The 19,396-nt window shown below is 35.8% G+C and overlaps 1 protein-coding gene across 1 annotated transcript; it reads right to left on the reverse strand.

Moving 5' to 3' along the window:
- Positions 1 to 377: 377 nt before the first annotated feature.
- LOC144438813 (ATPase family gene 2 protein homolog A-like) lies at positions 378 to 19,269 on the reverse strand. The gene is made up of 13 exons (XM_078127990.1): positions 19,047 to 19,269; positions 18,415 to 18,694; positions 17,272 to 18,002; positions 16,647 to 16,776; positions 15,709 to 15,889; positions 14,925 to 15,059; positions 14,017 to 14,134; positions 13,083 to 13,237; positions 11,762 to 11,971; positions 11,153 to 11,286; positions 9,917 to 10,043; positions 2,637 to 2,801; positions 378 to 1,512 (listed from the first exon to the last, which is right to left on the reverse strand). Exons 1-13 carry the CDS (start codon positions 19,267 to 19,269, stop codon positions 1,336 to 1,338), a joined length of 2,766 nt encoding a protein of 921 aa, XP_077984116.1. The 3' UTR covers positions 378 to 1,335.
- Between the last annotated feature and the right edge of the window lie 127 nt (positions 19,270 to 19,396).

Consider the following 19,396-nt stretch of genomic DNA (forward strand, 5'->3'; position numbering starts at 1 on the left):
AGGCCCTGTGGGTCAAGCTCAAAAGTCAAGGTCTTATAGAAAGTCTGAGAAATGACATGTCATGTACAGACGGAACCCATTGTAATAATCTCCCTTCGAGCGATTAAAAAAAGTAATTTTTATCTCTGCTAGCTTTATCTAATGAGAGTTTGGCATCTATTGTATTTGTTATATAAATGAGGAAAGAAAAGTGACACTATTGTATATCACTGTTCACTCGGTTGATATCATCTTGTACCATCCACTAAAATAAACCACTACTTTCAAAAGATTGTGTTTCATATGATAGTATTGATTTTATTGGTAAATTTGCATTAAATTTTACAATTCACTTGATCTGTTCACTGCACATCATTACAATAAATCATATCCTACAACATGACTCTGAGTCCTGGCATTACTCGTATGATAATAACTATCCATTGCAAGATTCTCCTTAGCCACAGAAGGTAAGCCATATTACCAGTACACCTGAGAGTAAACATCAGGATTATCACAACATGGGTTGTTGATAGCCAAGTTGTCTCATTTGCCTCTGACCACTGCAGTCTGAGTTAAAAGCCTGCCAAACACTGGCAGAGTTTGACTAAATCAACCATATCTATATGTACATGTAAGAAGAATATTCTTCAGTTTGTAACACTCAAGAACGAGACTTTTCCCAAGGTATACAAGTTTCCTCCTGCTTTGATACTATGGAGTTGCAAAGCAGATATAATGGTACAAAAAAGTGCCTCCAACACAATGAATGTTGTGATCATATAGAACCGTGTCACAGACATATATTAGCACAATGCCCTGGTAAAACTTCCGCAACTCTGCAGAGTAGCGATCAGATTGAATTTCTGAGTTTAAATTGGAGTTCACGTTTTATGCTTTTGTAAGTTCTGCACTGGCAGAACTGTCAAGTCAGAAACAAATATTTGACTAAAGACATATTTGCTAAACAATTAGATATTATTCCCCTATATTTTTCCTCGTTCAGCCAGAATATACTCAAGACCTAAGGGGTCTTTGTCACTACTCATCTAGCGATTATTCTTGACAACCTTTAGGTCACGAGTATTTTCCAGGCTGAATGAAAACAAATATTGGAGAATAATATAATTATACCAGCACCAGTAATATCAAAGAAAACATGGGGAAAGTAATGGCAATTTTTAACGTTTTAACTCATTTTGGACACAGCAAAACCAATGGCGTAGACATGTGTTGTTGTGACATAGACGTGAGTTGTTGTGATTTAGAATGACCAAGGTATATATTCCATACGTTCTAAATGGCTCGTGCATTGCATAATGACTTTTTGTACTATGATCTGTGTGTAATTCATTATCAAACTGAATGTAATCCACTTTTTTCTTCAAAATGTTCATATTCTGCAATCAGTTCATCATTTATTCTTGGTGTGACTGCTTTCAAAGCTTGGTCAAAGTGTCGTTGCATAATCCACTCACAACGAATGTCTTCCTGCATAGCTGATAGTGCTGCTTCGTGGCATACAGCAACAACCTACAACATGGAGAATTACAAAGTTTGGCAGAGGGTAGCAATCTATAACATAGAGTTACAAAATGTAGCATACCATACTGTTACAATGTACAAAGTACTGCCATACTGACAACGTAAAACACGATGACATACAAAATATTTCACACAACGACAACCTACAGGGAGAATTATAGAGTATTGCATACAGTAATAAGTTAATTACCTTCATGGTGATTACATTTAGTTTTGCATACAGCAAGAACCTACAACACTGAGAACTACATGTACAAAGTATGATATACACCCAATCTGATTAAAAGCTGCTGTGGTCAAAGTGGCTAGTTGTCTTTATCTACCTCTATGTCCGTTGCTTTGTGTCATTTGTTTTGTTCTAGGTGACCACTGCCTTCCCACTTTAGAGGTAAATAAAGACATCTAACCGCTTTCACCACATCCGATTTTAATTCAAATTGGACATACACCATAAATATTCAAGGTTTATATGTGCTTATTACGTTTAAATAAGGCAATCATGTTCGGTATTACATGTACATGTCTGTTGAGGCCCATGAGACAATGTAAGTCCATAACAAGGACCTCCACTGAACAGTGAGTGAAGAACCAGTTTCACCTTGGTGATTCTCGGCAATCAGGCATAATGTATGTGATGTGTAATCATGAAATGACTGTTTACCAAAAGTTTAGGGAAATGTCTTTATTTCTTGCAGTGGTGTTCCCTTTTAATAACTAGTCATAACATTAATCAAAGAAATGTTCATAAATTCTAATTTTCTAAATCTAGTTTTCTTCACATAAATTACAACCTTTGTTGCATGTTGATACAACAGTGATACTGAATGGACGTCGGTTTAATTATACCTCCCTACTGTGGGAGGCATCTCTGAAAACTAGTTTATTTAGAGTTCCATGAACTTGAAGTGCTGTTTCGGGACTTCAAATCACCCTGTGTTTAACTCTATGTTAAACACAGGGTGATTAAAATCGTACACAGAGTAACTGCTATCACCCACTTGTGTAATCTACCACACTGAAGCTTTACTTTGAGTCTGTTTTAGTAAACCAAAGGCTCGATTACCAGTGTTGTAAGTAGTACTATGGCTGCCTATCTAGAAGTTTATACCAACCTCAGCTCCTGAGTACTTCTCAGTTTTACACACTAATTCATCCAGGTTTACATCACTCCCAATGGGCATCTTGTTGAATTGAATCTGCAAAATCTCTTTCCTTGTTTTACTATCCGGCAATGGAATATACAGTATCCGGTCTATCCTGCCCGGTCTCATCAGTGCCTGGCAAAATAGAATGAGCCGTCACTTTTTAATAAATCACAACATAGCCCTCCATCATCAATGTTGGTGGAGGATGAATGATCACAATCATTCTATTTGCATATTTCTCTAAATTAATTTTGTACTTGAAACGATCAAGGTGTAGATTTTACACAAAAAGTTCATTCAAAGGAACTGATTCTTTCACCAGTTGGTCTAGAGTAACAGCTGGTGATTAAAAATAGAGGGAAGAGTTGATCTTGTGTAGCGGACGAACATGAGAGGGAGAAGGCTATACACATACACAAGCTTGCAAATGTCATTACATGTATGTGACAGTTGGCCAATTCTTGGCACAGTTTATAATGAAAGTTAAAAAGTCTTTTTGTTCCTCTGTGTGTTTTTTTCTGAGTGTGTCTGCCACTGTGTGTGTGTGTGGGGGGGGGGGGGGGTATGTGACAGTGTGTGTGTATTTATTTGGGGTGGGTGGGTGGGTGTGGGTGGGTGTTTGAGTCAGTCTGATATATGTTTACTTGGGCTTATAATAATGAAAACATTCCAAACACATCACTGAATCTCATACAAAACATAACATAACTTCAATACTCCATGTTCATACAATCTCAGTATACCTAAATTCCACTGTGTTCCTCACCAAAATTAGCATAATGTTTAGAAATCTATGCAACTTTTACCAGATTTATTCCCTCTGTTACAAAGTTTCCAATATACATTAGCAAAAACACATACAAAGTACAATGTGTACAGATACGATTTGCTTCATATTCATAAACAAGGAATATCAAGAAAGCTGAAGCAAAATACTGTCTGGCTGAACAATCTTACCAACAGAGATATTTGTCAAGCAAGATGATAAAAATATAGCAGTGTTTGTAAGATTTTGGTCAATCCAGTCAACATTTGTTTCAGGTTTTGTGATTTTAGTTGTAACATTCTTAAAATGCATCATAACAAAAAAAGTCAGTATTAGTGCAGGGGCATATGGGTTTTCGTGTGAAATGCATGTTAATTTTATGAAACATATATGGGTACGTTCATTATAGGACCCCATATAAAAAAATACATGTTGGCAATTTTTATCTTCAAAATTAGTCTTAGGGGGCTAAAAATAAAATTTGGCCTCAAATGAAAACCCATGAATCCATGATTATAGTCAACTTCCATTGATATGGCCTTAGCAACAGCTAACAATGCCAGTATGTTTTGCAAAGATAACAACATTTTTGGTTAGTCAGGCAAAAAAAATATCAAAACATGTATGCAAATAAGCCTATCAACAAGACCATGTCCATAGGAACAGTCAGAACATTATGTATATTGTAAAGATAACAGTAATTGGTAGGTATATGTAAGGGCAGTCTTAATTCTGTTTCTCATGACCCAAACGACCCTAAATGTCTTCAATTAGATGAAAAAAATTAAATCAACGCCCTCTATGGCAGGGTTAGGAAACCCATGAGTGCGTATCTGAATGAAAATTATTGTTTATCACTGAAATTTGGGCACATTCAATAAAACAAACAGTTCAAATGTTCCTTCTGACTTTACTTGCCATTTCTAAGTCATTCAGAATGTTAAAATATGATTATGAATTGAAAGTATCACCAACAAGTACTTACTATTTTTAAAACTTTTTATTTTAATTTTGAACAGACTCGCAGTCAAATCATTTGAAAGATTTTACAATGACAAACATAGAATTAAGGGCCATATGTGGATAAACATACACAAATGGACAATGTCACATATGCCTGGCCCTAGCAACAAGGCCGCACCCATAGCAACTTCCAAATGGGGATATATATTGCAAAGATAACAACAGGGATGGTTAGGCAAGTGGATAAAATTTTAAAAGGACATACATATGTGCCTAGTAATACGACCATGCTAACAGCAACAGTAAACATCTGTAAAGTCAAAATCTAGGTCATTCAATAGTGACAACAGGCTGTATATATACTATATAAGTTTCTACAAATGAACTTCAGTCTACTCTACCAAGTGACCTCTTATAAAAATCTATGACTGTTGGAACTTTAGAAAATGAAACATTGTACCGGTATATATTTAATGACGTGTGTATATCTTAAATTTGTATTTTCCAAATCTATAAATAAAAATAGCACCAATGGCATTGTAGCACAACTGTACAGTTTTTAAAATGTTTATCAACACACTGATCCAAGCTATGTATATGTGTTCATTAGCAGAATGTTTATCCAGTTACCTATCCAACCCTATTGTTATCCTTTGCAATATTAATGAGTTATTTACATAATTGATGGTTTACAGTAATTTGGCTATATCTTAAGAATGCACACTTTAAATCCAATGTAATTTAGTACATACATTAATGATAACAAAGTGCATGTGTCATGAAGTTTGACAATAACACATAGCTTGTAATTTTAATGAGTTATTTGCATATTTAGTGATTTTCAGTAATTGGGCTAGATCTTAAGAATGCACACTTAAGGATGCACTCATCCCCTGGTGTTACATGGATGTGTGAGCTGATTAAAAATATGCACTTCTGATCTCAATAGATATATTACTTAATCGATAAAATAGAGAAAATATCATTGTATACTAGTACATGTATATTATTGCATGTAATACCTCTCAGTATCGAAACAATAAATAGTTCATGCATATATTCAGAACAGGAAGCTCAAGGGGGGTCAGCTATGAAACAGTGATGCGAAGCCCAGGGTTAGTCGAATCTCCACTAAAACTTTATCGAGCTGTACGACATTAATACACGTACAATTACTGAAATTTAACTAGCAAATTAAAGTCTACCATCTTTGAAACAAGTGAATATATCCATCGTCCTTTTGCAACAAAACTTGGCAAATCTCATAAGGTGAACAGATTACACCTAGATCGTGTGGTGGTGATATGTGGATGGTAGGCTGGTAGCCTGAATGAGAATGAATGGGTACTCTTAGGTAGGTTTTATTTGAGTAGACGTGGTAACAAGGACAAAAATAGTTACGTTTTATTTATTGATGTAGTAACTAATTAAAATGCAATATCATGTTTGGTAGCGCAGAATTTTTCTTTCGAGAAGACGTGAAGGAATAGCAATCTAAATTTTTGCCTTTACTGAAGGCATTCAGTTTACATCTGATATAAACATATTGTTGATCAATAGCATAGCATCAATTGAATCATTACTATACAAAGTTATGTATTTGAGTGAATAGAAATTTTATTCAAAACTACTGTCTAATCTCTCACTCACGCCATTATGTCGTATGCATTGTCTACGTTTCTACTAGTATAGCTATTTGGTTGGAGTTACATGTCAATTCAAGGGAACAACATGAATAGACGTGTTCTCCGCTGTTACATTAGTTATTCAGCATGAAGGCACTCTTACATTCGATTACGCAATGAACTTCCATTATGGTGTCATTGGTGCCAATAAATTTATTGATGTAGTAACTAATTGATATGCAATATCATGTCTGGTAGCGCAGAATTTTTCTTTCAAGAAGGCGTGAAGGAACAGCAATCTAAATGTTTGCCTTTACTAAAGGCATTCAGTTTACATCTGATATAAACATATTGTTGATCAATAGCATAGCATCAATTGAATCGTTACTATACAAAGTTATGTATTCGACTGAATAGATTCGATTGTTTTTATTCAAATTTACTATCTAGTCTCTCACTCACGCCATTATGTTGTATGCATTGTCTACGTTTCTACTAGTATAGCTATTTGGTTGGAGTTACATGTCAATTCAAGGGAACAACAGGAATAGACATGTTCTCCGCTGTAACATTAGTAATTCAGCGTGAAGGCACTCTTACATTCGATAATGCAACGAACTTCCATTATGGTATCATTGGTGCTAATAAATGGTTCATGCATATAATCGGAACAGATAGCCCGTGGGGGTCAGCTATGAAACAGTGATGCGAAGCCCAGGGTTAGTCGAATCTCCACTAAAACTAGTACTACGTCGAGCTGTACGACATTAATACACATACAATTACTGAAATTTAACTAGCAAATTACAGTCTACCATCTTTGAAACAAGTGAATATATCCATCGCCCTTTTGTAATAAAACTTGGCGAATCTCATAAGTTGAACAGATTACACTAACCTAGATTGTGTGGTGGTGTCTGTGGATGGTAGGCTATTAGCCTGAATGAGAATGAATGGGTACTCTTAGGTAGGTTTTATTTGAGTAGACGTGGTAACAAGGACAAAAATAGTTGACAAAACAACTACTCGAGTGGTAGACCTGATTAATTTTTTTTTCTTCAAAATTATTGTCTAGTATTAAATTGACTTTACTGGCACAAAAGAAGAGATTCAGTTGAGGTTTACTGTACGAAAAGTCAAGTTTACCCACCTTTACCCAACCTTTACCCTACCTGTGACCCACATATATATTAAACTACCATCTCTGTCAAGGGGTAGTACGAGACAAAGTGACACTTTTGACTTCACAGCCCCAGGGGAGAGGTCGCGGGGGGTAAATTAAGTCAAAGGTGTCATTTCGTCTTGTACCCAACACATTTACACGTCCACTGCCAAAGATTTACCCCGGTGGAAAGACATGGTCAAATATGACTGTTCGTATAGTGAACTAAAATGGTGGATTCTAGTGAAAGTTACATCGGGTTGAAAATACACCAAACTCAACTTTTACAGAAGAGGATATGAATAATAAGTTCCAAAGCTACGTTTTATTTATTGATGTAGTAACTAATTGAAATGCAATATCATGTTTGGTAGTGCAGAATTTTTCTTTCGAGAAGGCGTGAAGGAACAGCAATCTAAATGTTTGCCTTACTGAAGGCATTTAGTTCACATCTGATATAAACATATTGTTGATCAATAGCACAGCATCAATTAAATCGTTACTATACAAAGTTATGTATTTGAGTGAACAGAAATTTTATTCAAAACTACTGTCTAGTCTCTCACTCACGCCATTATGTCGTATGCATTGTCTACGTTTCTACTAGTATAGCTATTTGGTTGGAGTTACATGTCAATTCAAGGGAACAACATGAATAGACGTGTTCTCCGCTGTTACATTAGTTATTCAGCATGAAGGCACTCTTACATTCGATTACGCAATGAACTTCCTCTTGGTCAGACATGAATTTAGGTTGAAAGGAACAGCAGAGACGCATTTTAATGTACCACTGAACCCCAACCACCAACCCACCAGAAAATAGTATCTTAAATCAAATTTTATTGCATTGTTAGCTATCATTCCACGTTTTTTAGTACTCAAAGAAAATCTGAAATTCAAATCCTCAACGTAAACAATATGGAATGTACCCTTCTACATCTTTTGGTAATTCTCATACACAAATAACCTTCATTGCTGGGAATAAGTAGTCACATGCCAACTTGTCTATCTCATATTAACACCATTGCAAAGTGGGAAATTAATGAGCACTCATGAAATGCCTTTAATAATGATTCATTTACTTTTTAACATGATATTTTTACAGAACATAGAGGGAGAACTCCATACAGAACAAATAACAAAAACGTTCTAAAGTAGCTGCCATATTGACTTTTTCCATTGCTCTAGATAGTATCTCAATTGGTCAAAAGTGGGGGTAAAACATTCTGAAGGTTTCTAAAGGTGTTTTACTGAGTGATGTTTCTTTTCTATCTAATATTTGCAGGAGGTCCAATTTATGTAACTTGTATGCTAATATTGAGAGGTAAAACTTCAAGTTTTGTGTAGACCTAAACTTGGACTCTATATCCTGTGTAGAATGTACCGGTCCAGGATTCAATACTACATGTGTAGATATGTATTAAAACCAGATGCCAGATCTGAAAAGGAATATTTTTAATGTGTGTATGTACACTTGATAACAAGCCACACCAATACGCCGAAATTGGTCAAAAGGACATATAATTTGGCAAGGGTCGTTCTATGCAATAAATGAATGACTTTATTTTTTTACCATGCATGTACCCATGAATGTACATGGGGAAGAAAGCCATTGAGGCTTTTATAGACCCCTTACTGTTCTGAGGTGTTATCAATACACACTTTAAAATGATTAACGGATGTAGTCACAATAACCCTGGTAAACTGTTCCAAATGTCTATGACATATTGACTGGAAAAATATTTACGTATATCCAATTTGGATTAAAATAATTACTAAGTAATTACAATGATTTAATTGGTGTATTAATAACAGTAATCCTTTCTGGTAAACTGTTCCAAATGTTTACAACATGTTGACTGAAAACAATATTTAGGTATATCCAATCTGAATCTGTACTTAAATCATTTCAATCTATGTCCCCTTGTTGTCGAAGTAGATACTTTGAAAAATACAACTGGATAAAGGAGAATAATATTATGTAAATGGAAAAGTTTATACACTTCCAGCAAATCAGCTCTAATTCATCTAGTTTCTAAAGTTGTCAGTTTCAATATGCATAACTGTCCTCATAATTCAAGCTACCAAGCTGCAGAATCATCCTGGTGAACCGACGCTGCACTTTTTCCAATATCCCTACTCGTACATATGTGGGGAAGACACTGGGGAAGCATAGTCAAGGTTTGGACTTACTAGTGCTTTAAAAGATAAAAACCAACCAGAGTATTCAGAGTAACTGAAATAATTCATGGTTGGCGTACATTTTTGAAAGAATATCAATCAGCAACATCAAACAATACAGGAAATCAAATAAACCGGAAGCATCATACATAATATGCAAATGATATGCAAATAAAGAAGCCAGAATTTATAATATTGTGATTAAAATGCAAAATTATACAACAGTCTACAGGTTTATAGTCTACAGGATACCCATAAGTACATTTATACAGATATAAAGCAATCATAGCGTTCACACATTTTAATGTACCATCAATATACAGAAAAAACATGATTTTACATCATTTATGAAATTGCTGCAAAAATTACCCTTAATATTGAAATAAAAATTGCCAGCATATATTTTTTAATTGTTCAGATGATGGGGAACACAATGAGATATGTTGGCAAAAATTAACATGAATTTCACACGAAACCCAATAATCTGCCATATGCCCCCGCACTATATATATGTTCATCTTCACTTTGTTTCATATTTATGAGATCTTACCTTGTCTATCATATCAGGTCTATTTGTAGCTGCTACGATAGTAACATCACTCAGCTTTTCAATTCCGTCTAACTCAGTCAACAACTGAGCTACAACTCTGTCAGCAACCTGGCTGCTTCCTCCAGAACTGAAAAATGGTCATCAATACCATTATAAATGATAATAATGATAATATTAATAATAATTATGAGATTTTTGAGATCATAATCTCTGCAAGTAGAGCTTGAGGTGCAGGAATAAACGAGAAGAAAATTACTGTATGGTAAGGGACGATTGCACAATGTCACACAAGCTCAATAAGTGAGCTTGCTTGTTTTGGGGGGAGGGGTCTGGCATCAATGCGACTGCTGATTTTTGCACTTCTAACCAAATTTTGACAACAATTTTCACTCCTTCAATGACAGCTGCTTTTGTATTTATAACTGAGATGTTGATATTAAGTTGATAGAAATTACTTCTAATGTGAGATACATGTATGGTGCTGAGTTTCTAGTAGTGTTTAATGTGTTTAACAATCAAATTTTCACAGTACATCGATCTATAGTGGTGTGACCACTACAGTTTTCATTATGGTTTACATCATGTATAAATGCTGGATGTCGCACTTGTGAGCATTCGTTTAGGGGGAGGGGGAGGGGTTTTTGTCCTAAATGAACGATGTTCATTTGTTGAGCTTGTGTGACATTGTGCGACCTTCCCTAAGAGGCAAAGTGGATTCACAGACACTGGATACTACGTAATTGAAGAAGGCTGAGATTAATGTTTAAATGTATAAAAACTCTACATAAAATGTGTTGAAATATTTCATACATATGTGTCCAAACATGTATTAAGCTATGGAATTAATGATACTTCCCACACTGTGCTTGACAAGTATTATCCATGGTACGGACCCATATCATGACAAGAACCCTTTACATCTCCTCAACTTGCGACACCCAACTCAAGGAATATACATCCCGGGTGCCTCTCGAAGTCCACATAATCAAATCCTTCATATATATGTAGCAAATCCTCTCCTACCAGGTCCCCATTTACACAATGGTGATTAAAATCTTGTTCCAAGAACTTTAGCTGTTTAGTAACAAATGGCAGCTGCAAGACTCAAAATGGCTCATTTGCAAAGTATATGCTGGCCACCCAAACCAATACACCATCATCACTTAATTTGGACTTTGAGTCTGTTATATCAAAAATAGTCTATAATTTGATAATGACAGCAAACAAGCAGCTCACCTGCCACGTTGCACTGCGAGGGCGTCAATTTCATCAAAGAAGACTATAGAGGGTGCTGCTGCCCTCGCCTTTCGGAATACTTCACGGACAGCTCTCTCAGATTCACCCACCCATTTACTGAACAGCTCAGGACCCTGAAAGTACACCAACAAAGAGATACTGTATCTTATATTCTTTGTATGGGGAGAAGAACACTCTTTGAATTTTTTCTCATTGTTGTCAAATGTTTAGTATGGCACTTGATGGACTTCTGTGGCATTGAAAGGAGATAAAGGTATTTTCATAAACGTTGACAACCTGAAGAGAACAAGCTCTTAGGAGTCATGAATATTAATTCAGTGTGCATCTAATAAATATTCATATCTGCTAAGAGCCATGAAAAGATAAGGAGTTTCAATTTGGAGTTTCTTGGCAACTGAGAAAAAATTATGCGGAAGTGAAATCATGAAGTTACTCTCCAGAACCCATAGAACAAAAAAAAAATACTTTATGTATTTCCTGTAGTGGCGTTGCCCTTTCAGAATACAAATTTGCTTTCGAAATAGACAGGGCAGTGATATGAGATACATAACACATGAAGGTAGGACATTGAAATGCACAACTTCTTACCTTCACAGCGATAAAATTTAGCCGAGTTTCGGTCGCTAAAGCCTTGACTATCATGGTCTTTGAACAACCTGGTGGTCCATATAGTAAAACACCCTGTGGTGGTTGTATTCCCATGCGTTGGAATACTTCAGGATGTCGTAACGGCCACTCTACCGCTTGTCGTAACTTCTGTTTGACAACAATCTGTCCACCTATATCTGACCATAGCACCTGTGGAAAAATAAAAAAATAAATTGCTCGCTTCATGCTAAATGTAATTCATGACACAATGGTTACAATAAATACTTAGCAATAAATTCAAGTTTCCCAAGACATGACTCATGTTCAGTTTTAGTGCTATCATTGTACCAAAAGATGACTCATTTGTAAGGGCAGCCCTTTATTATTTTTGTTTTTTTCTCATGTTCAGATGACCCAATATATCTTTCAATTGAGCAAAATGATCTATAGTCTCGCTGCCAGACTCGTGACTATCACCCCTAATCTTTTTATATACCGTATGCCGAGCGACTTTGCTGCGAGGAGAGAGGGACTTGTCAGGACAAGTCCCCCGTTTCTCGCGGCTACACCGCTCGGCATACAAAGCTTAGGGATGATAGTCACGAGTCTGGCAGCGAGACTGCAATCTCTGTGGCATGATGAGAAAATAATCACAGTATCAGAGGTGGTGAGATGGCTACCCAACAAACGAGTATGTGAGTACAAATTATCACATTTGCTGAAATGCAGGTCCTTTTATAGTACAATTGATTCATAGTTTCTTTCTGGCTTCAATTGTCAATTGTTAGCTATCAAGACTGATAAAAGTATAATTATGAATTAGAAGCATCACCAACATGTACAATTACTTTTTTGAAAGATCCCAGGTTTTATTGATAGTATTCAGCTGGCTTAAAGGCTGCCCATTAAAGCACCATTTTATTCTAAAGTGGCCATATGGAGTAGACTTGTCATTTTTTTTTCAGAATTTTGATTGATAAAACAGGTTAACTACTATGTGTTTCTCCTTGAAAAAAAAACCAATATGATAAAATAGCATACACCAAGGTCTTGTTTGAAATAAATTGCAAAAAAAAATGTAAATGTGTAAAACGTTTGTCATTTTACAAATATACATACAATAACAAACATTTTGCTTATTTTTTTAATGTTTTCTAATTTATTGAGTTCCAAACAAGGACCTGCATATGTTATTTTGCATTGTTTTTTCAAGGAGAAACACATGGAGTAAAGTTGTTTTATCAATTAAAAAATCCATAAATACTCAATTCTCATCCATATGGCCACTTTTAATTTTGGTTGTAACAGGCCTACTACTTACCTTGGGTACATCTATTGTAATTTCCCTCATTGCACTAGGTTTGACTTCCTTTAGTGCAAAGGCAAAGTCGTTTCTCTGTATTAGGGTCTGACCAATCATTTCATCAGTGCTTGCGGTTGGCAGACTTTTACATCTTTTGAATGCATGTAGGGCAGCTGATAGAGAACAGTGAGAGAAGGGCTTGTAAGTAACATGTACTTTGAGATCAAGTGTTGAAATTATTGATAGATGAAAATGAATACTTTTTATCATAACTACAACCCAAAAATGTTGTTTCCTTTTCTCCTGAATCATTGCTTTTACTATCGATAGTTCAAAACCCACAGCATTACCTAGTTTGGTCTAATGCATAGACTTGTCATATGCAACCATGGGAACTGAAATACCAATAGTATACAACATCCTTCTTCAGTCATATACGACAAGTCTACATTATTGAAACATGTACAATAATACAACCCATAACACTAAAGTAAAGCATTTTCTGTATGTACCACTATCGTTTATACCATCCATATCAACTATAAAAGTATACAGTTTCATTTGCTAATTGACCACATATCACATTAGACAGGCCACATGATAGGCTTGTGAATAAACCAATTGAAACAGTATACTTTACACTTGATATGAATGCTATAAATTAGTATAGCACATAGTGCTTTACTTCAGTGTTACTCATTGTAATATGAATGCTATAAATGAGTGTAGCGTGAGAAAGTGCTTTACTTCAGTGTTACTCATTGTAACTGGAAGAAGGCCGAGTATTGTAGCTGAAATATACTAGGTAAATTATTTACACTCTGAGTTCAGAACTAACACAAAATATACTAAAGTAACAACATACTTTTGGGTGTCTGACTTTCTACAAAACAAACTTGTTTGTCAAAATATCTCTGACTGAAATTTCAAATGTCAAATTAATAACACACACCTTCTTTACATAGTGCAGATAAGTCAGCTCCGACATATCCATGACAACTATCTGAAATCTTCTCAACATCTTCTCCATTGAGGTTATGTGGCATATTGACTAGTTGTTTCTCAAGTATCTAATAGAGAACAAACTTTATTATGTAAATAACAACGATGATAAAAAGTGGATTTATAATGTGCATGTTCTCCGGAGAGCTCCAGGTACTAACAATTACTACCCCTGGTATGGAGCTATAGTGAAACAACAACCTATTACACTTTCTCAACTCCCTGGAAGACATACAATCACTGCAACCACTGTAAGCACATAGGCTTAAACTAGGGATGCAAATTTACCAGCTTTGCCATTTCTTGATCCCTTTTGCCATGTAGATTGTGTATATGTCTCTATTTTAAGGTTAATTTTATTATATTGGTGAATAAACAATTATATACATTGCACCCTCTGTCCAACCAGACCCCCAATTCTCCAGCTGGGTTGACTGAGGCACAATTGCACTTCAAATCTTGCCTAAGGACTATAGCCATTCAGAAACAAACAGCAGTGACAAGGCTCAAACCTACAACCTGCAGATTCCAAGCCATCCACTCTAACCATTCAACCATCATGACTTCACAATATGTAGTATGCCAGTGTTTCTTGTTTCTGTGTCTCAACCTATATAAAATACAGTACCAGCTCCCTGTGGCACAGTGGTTAGACCTGAAGATTTGGAGTCAGGAGGTCATGGGTTCAAAATTTACTAGAGCTGACACAAATCTAGCAAAATGTTTTGACTGTCGACTATCTGGGAAATGGTGATTTAAAAAACAAACAAATTATAATATACAACTGTCATTGTACTCTGCTTACAAACAGCAGTGGCCAAACTATGAAATCTTTTGTCTTTATCTACTATCTCTTACATCTTTCCTATCCTTGGCATTAGGAATGCCAATTTCAATGTCTCTATCAAATCTTCCAGGTCTCCTCAATGCAGCATCTATTGAGTCTGGTCTGTTAGTTGCTCCAAGAACAATGACATGTCCTTTGCTTTCCATCTGAAACAAAATGCAGATATTTTGTGACACTTATCTTGTGTATATGATGTGTATACTTACATTCCGAGATGAAGACAAGCTATCTTTTGGGGGCTAGTCAGACAGTAAATACACCTTTTAAGGCAATTTTTACCTTAATAGCAGCTTTACATACAGACATAAAGACACAGACACACATACACCAACACACTGTAACACACACATACATACATACACATATATCACATGCACTTTCAGACATATACATTGACCAAGCAAGAATATTAATGAAAGAAGTGGTCAAAGTTGTGTTTGAACAATTTCATCTGGTGGAATTAGTCTTGCTACATTTAGATAGTGAATACTTTCTTAAATGCTAGGCAGAACAAGAAGCAATCAATAAAATGGCTGTAAACAGACTTTTATTTGTGCCTAAAACTTACACTATTTAAAAGAAGTGGATGATCTGATTGAATAAACCAAGAATGCCATCAACATTTATCAGTAGATATTAGGAGAGGATGATTTTTGAAGTATGCCATAATGTTGTATGATTCTGGCAAACACTTCTGATCAAAACCTGCTGTGGAACAATGCCCCTAGTGGCGAAAATATACAATCCTTTGTCTTTACTATGACGTATTGTACAGTCATGTTTATAAATACTTACTGTTGATATTCCATCCATTAATGTCAATAAAGTTGCTACAATCCTCTTCTCTAGTTCACTGTGTACATTGTCCCTCTTAGGACATAATGCATCAATTTCATCAATGAATACGACAGCAGGTGCATGACTGGATGCCTCTTGAAATATGCCTCTCAGCTTGGACTCTGATTCTCCATAAAATCTGTCCAAAAAAAAAATTACAGTAAATATGAACATTTACATACAAATCCAATTTCAAAAGATGTAAGTTGTATATGACAGTTTTGAAATGACTGGGATTTGTTTAGGTAAGAAGGTAGAATGGTGATCCAATGATCAAATGGATACATAGTTTTATATAAGCTAGGGAGTTGGGCTTTGGTGAGTGCTAGTGGCAGACTCCCTAGGATACACCTGATTGTGTTTCATTGACTATGACAGGTCATTATTCTAAGACTTACAACTTTCTCTCAAAACTAAACTCAAGTCTACTTATAATATGCCAGAGTGTAGGTATCAGAAAGACAAAAGATTATATACTTTTGCCACTAGGAGCACTGTTCAAGAGAAGCCTTTGGACAAAAAGTGAGGACATAGCCAAGTACTATACCATCCTTTAAAAAAAATCCTTTCCAAGTGTTTCACTGCATAATTTAAAGGCATTCTCAACCAGTCAAAACATTCTGCTTGCTTTGGTGCAGATCAAGTACTATTCAGGAGCTCAAGAAGTTGTTCTAACTACATTTCATTGACTGTATTATGAACTGCTATGTGATTCAACCTGCATTATTCTTCATGTAGGGCGCCCTCTTGAGGCACTTCTTTCCAAAATGACTGCAAGGTGGGTCACTGGCCATGGCATATGTACTTTATAGAAACAATATAAATAAGAGTGTCATCATTCCTAGAAATGTTTTATTGATAGTTGTGAAGTAAAAGTTGGTGTGTTTTCTACTTACTTGCTAAGTACTTCAGGTCCATTGATCGTAGTAAAGTAAGCCTTTGTTTCATTGGCTATGGCTCTAGCCAATAGGGTCTTACCTGTACCAGGTGGACCAAAGAGTAGCACCCCTCGTGGTGGAACTATACCTAATGACATAAACAAAGACAATTTTACTTGAATTTTACAATGATCAAAATACAGTATACAATCTTACACTTTTACAAAACTGAATACACTAATTCAGCTGAGAAACTAAATTAATATATGTAGATTTTATAAATTACATCATTAACATCATCATTAGTAGAAAACATCATTATTAAGGCCCACTCTGGATCTAGGTGTGAAAAAAAAAACAGTTGTTTGGCAGAGCTATGGAAAAAGTTGGCCTTGAACAAAACGAATGAACACTAATGTGATGACCTAGGATTGAAACATACCCCTTTATGACCAACTTCAGATTATGATTAAAAGTGAAGTGTGAAAAAAGAGTCTGGTATTTTGGCAGAGCTAAGGAGAAACAGTTGGTCAAGAACAAAGAATGATTCCATGTAATCCTAAAACCATGTGATGACCTAGGATTGAAACATGGCCCTTTAAGAGATATACACAACAATCAAGTACAACATAATTACACCTACCAAGGTTTTCAAAAACTTCTGGACTTTTAAGAGGCAGTTCCACCATCTCCTTAAGAATATCAAGCTGTTTAGACAATCCACCAATATTACTGTACCCAACTGTTGATTTTTTATTACTGTTTTCTTGACTGTTTTTGTTATCTTTCAGTGTAAGAATTGTCAGTTTTGTTCTACTTGATATTGTGAACACTTTCAAATCATAATTCTGTTTTGCTTCCCTTTGTGTGACGTCATCCTCTGGAAATGGTCCAGGAGTTACAGAAATCTTTCTTGTAGTCCTACATGGTGTTGAAGTTGCATCATGTTCTAAATCTAATGATTGAAACTTTGCTGAAAGCTCGGATTCGTCTAAAACTGAGTCTGGTGACAAAATGGACGGATTTTCACTTCGCTTGTCTGATTCACTGCTTTCACCACAACTCTTGGATGATTCATCCAAATTTTGAGCTAAACTTAGTGATAATTCACTCTGTCCACCAATGGAAGCTGTAATATTTGAAAAGCTGAGCTCTGATTGGTCAGCAGGAAAATCTTCTGAATCAAACTCATCCTTTGATTGGCTGACTGAAACTAATGATCCATCTGGTCCAGTAATGCCAATGATCTTGAAAGTACATGGTTTACCAAAATATGTAATTTGAAGTTTGTTGCCAATGGTGATAAACTTATCAACGAAGTGCTGAAGGAAGAAACTTTTAAACTCTTTTTCCTTGAGGAAATTGTAGTTATTCCTGTAATCAATGAAATAGAGGTGAGTCAAATCATTTAAACAATCACTCTAGCAAGAAAATGTCAGCATGTTGAACTTAATTTTATCTTCAGTTCATCAAAGATATATTTCAGTTTAGAATAATTCTTTTCTAGCAATGACTGGCAACCTTTCAACCCTGACCCCTGACCTGGGATACCTTCATAGCACAAAATAATATGCTTGTAAGTCAGTGAAATGCAGCCATCACAATACGTCTGTAAAGATACACAGTGTCAGAGTGTCCACATACGTTGGAAGACCAACAAGGGCAAAACAACATAACATATTTCACAATCTACCACAATACATGTATGTTCAGTTTGCATCTTACACATGCAGTTATGTGAAAATTTTCAGTCGATACTCAAAGAAACATAAGTGGTTGTACTAACCTTGAGGCAAGTATAAGCTCACTTACAGTATGAACAGGACAATGAAGTCTTCTTATAGCAAGAACATCGTTATTTTGAATACAGTACATTCTTTTCAATTTGTCATCAATGCCAACATAACTTGGAGGAATTGTTGCCACAGGCCATGCTGTACAGATAACTTGGCACTGTTTTATTGACAAACAAACAGGTTTACCAATGGACAGATGACACATCCTCATTGTCACTGGATTCACTTGAACCAAATTTTGTTGAATTTTTGTTGGCAGTCTTTCATCAGCTAAAGGAGAAAAATAATGTGTATATGTCATGAATTCACAAAGTGACTGAACAGTTATTAACAACTAGACCCCCTCCCCCCCCCATTCTACAATGATAAAAAAGTTATATAATAGGGACATGTGTTGAACTTGAAGGGTGTCCCTCGTTGCAGACGATACAAATCAGTATTATTATGCTAGGGAGTCTCACCCTATTTCTATACCTAACGTAACTCCCTAGGTTGCACATCTCTTGACAGTCGGTCCCCTGTTCCCTTGTCCGGTTAACTTAATCACCCCCTCCCCCGTGGGGATGTAAAGTCCCTTCTATCTATACAAGGAAACTTTGCAAATGGTTGTAACTGTCATTACCTTTTTCAACACGCGAATGGACGACAGCATACAGTGTATCGCTATCCGTCTCAATAAACCCATGGCCATGTGCACGATTACCCGACCAAGATTGATTCAGATTTCTATACAAATCGCCAGTGCATAGCTCAGAATGGTTGGTCACATCCCTGCTACTGACTAAACAATTACATTTGCTACATTCGATCCATTCCGGTTTCGTCGCTTTCTTCTTTGGTGGCATTTTGAAGTACAATAATATGGCACGTTCTTCTTCACTGCATGGAGGTCGCCATTTTGCGTAACCTTTGAACCAATAGCAACCTCGAATATATCAATTTATAAATATTCATTTTCCTTTCATGTTCAAT

Source organism: Glandiceps talaboti, chromosome 8 (genome assembly GCF_964340395.1).
Source record: "Glandiceps talaboti chromosome 8, keGlaTala1.1, whole genome shotgun sequence".
Lineage (NCBI taxonomy): Eukaryota > Metazoa > Hemichordata > Enteropneusta > Spengelidae > Glandiceps > Glandiceps talaboti.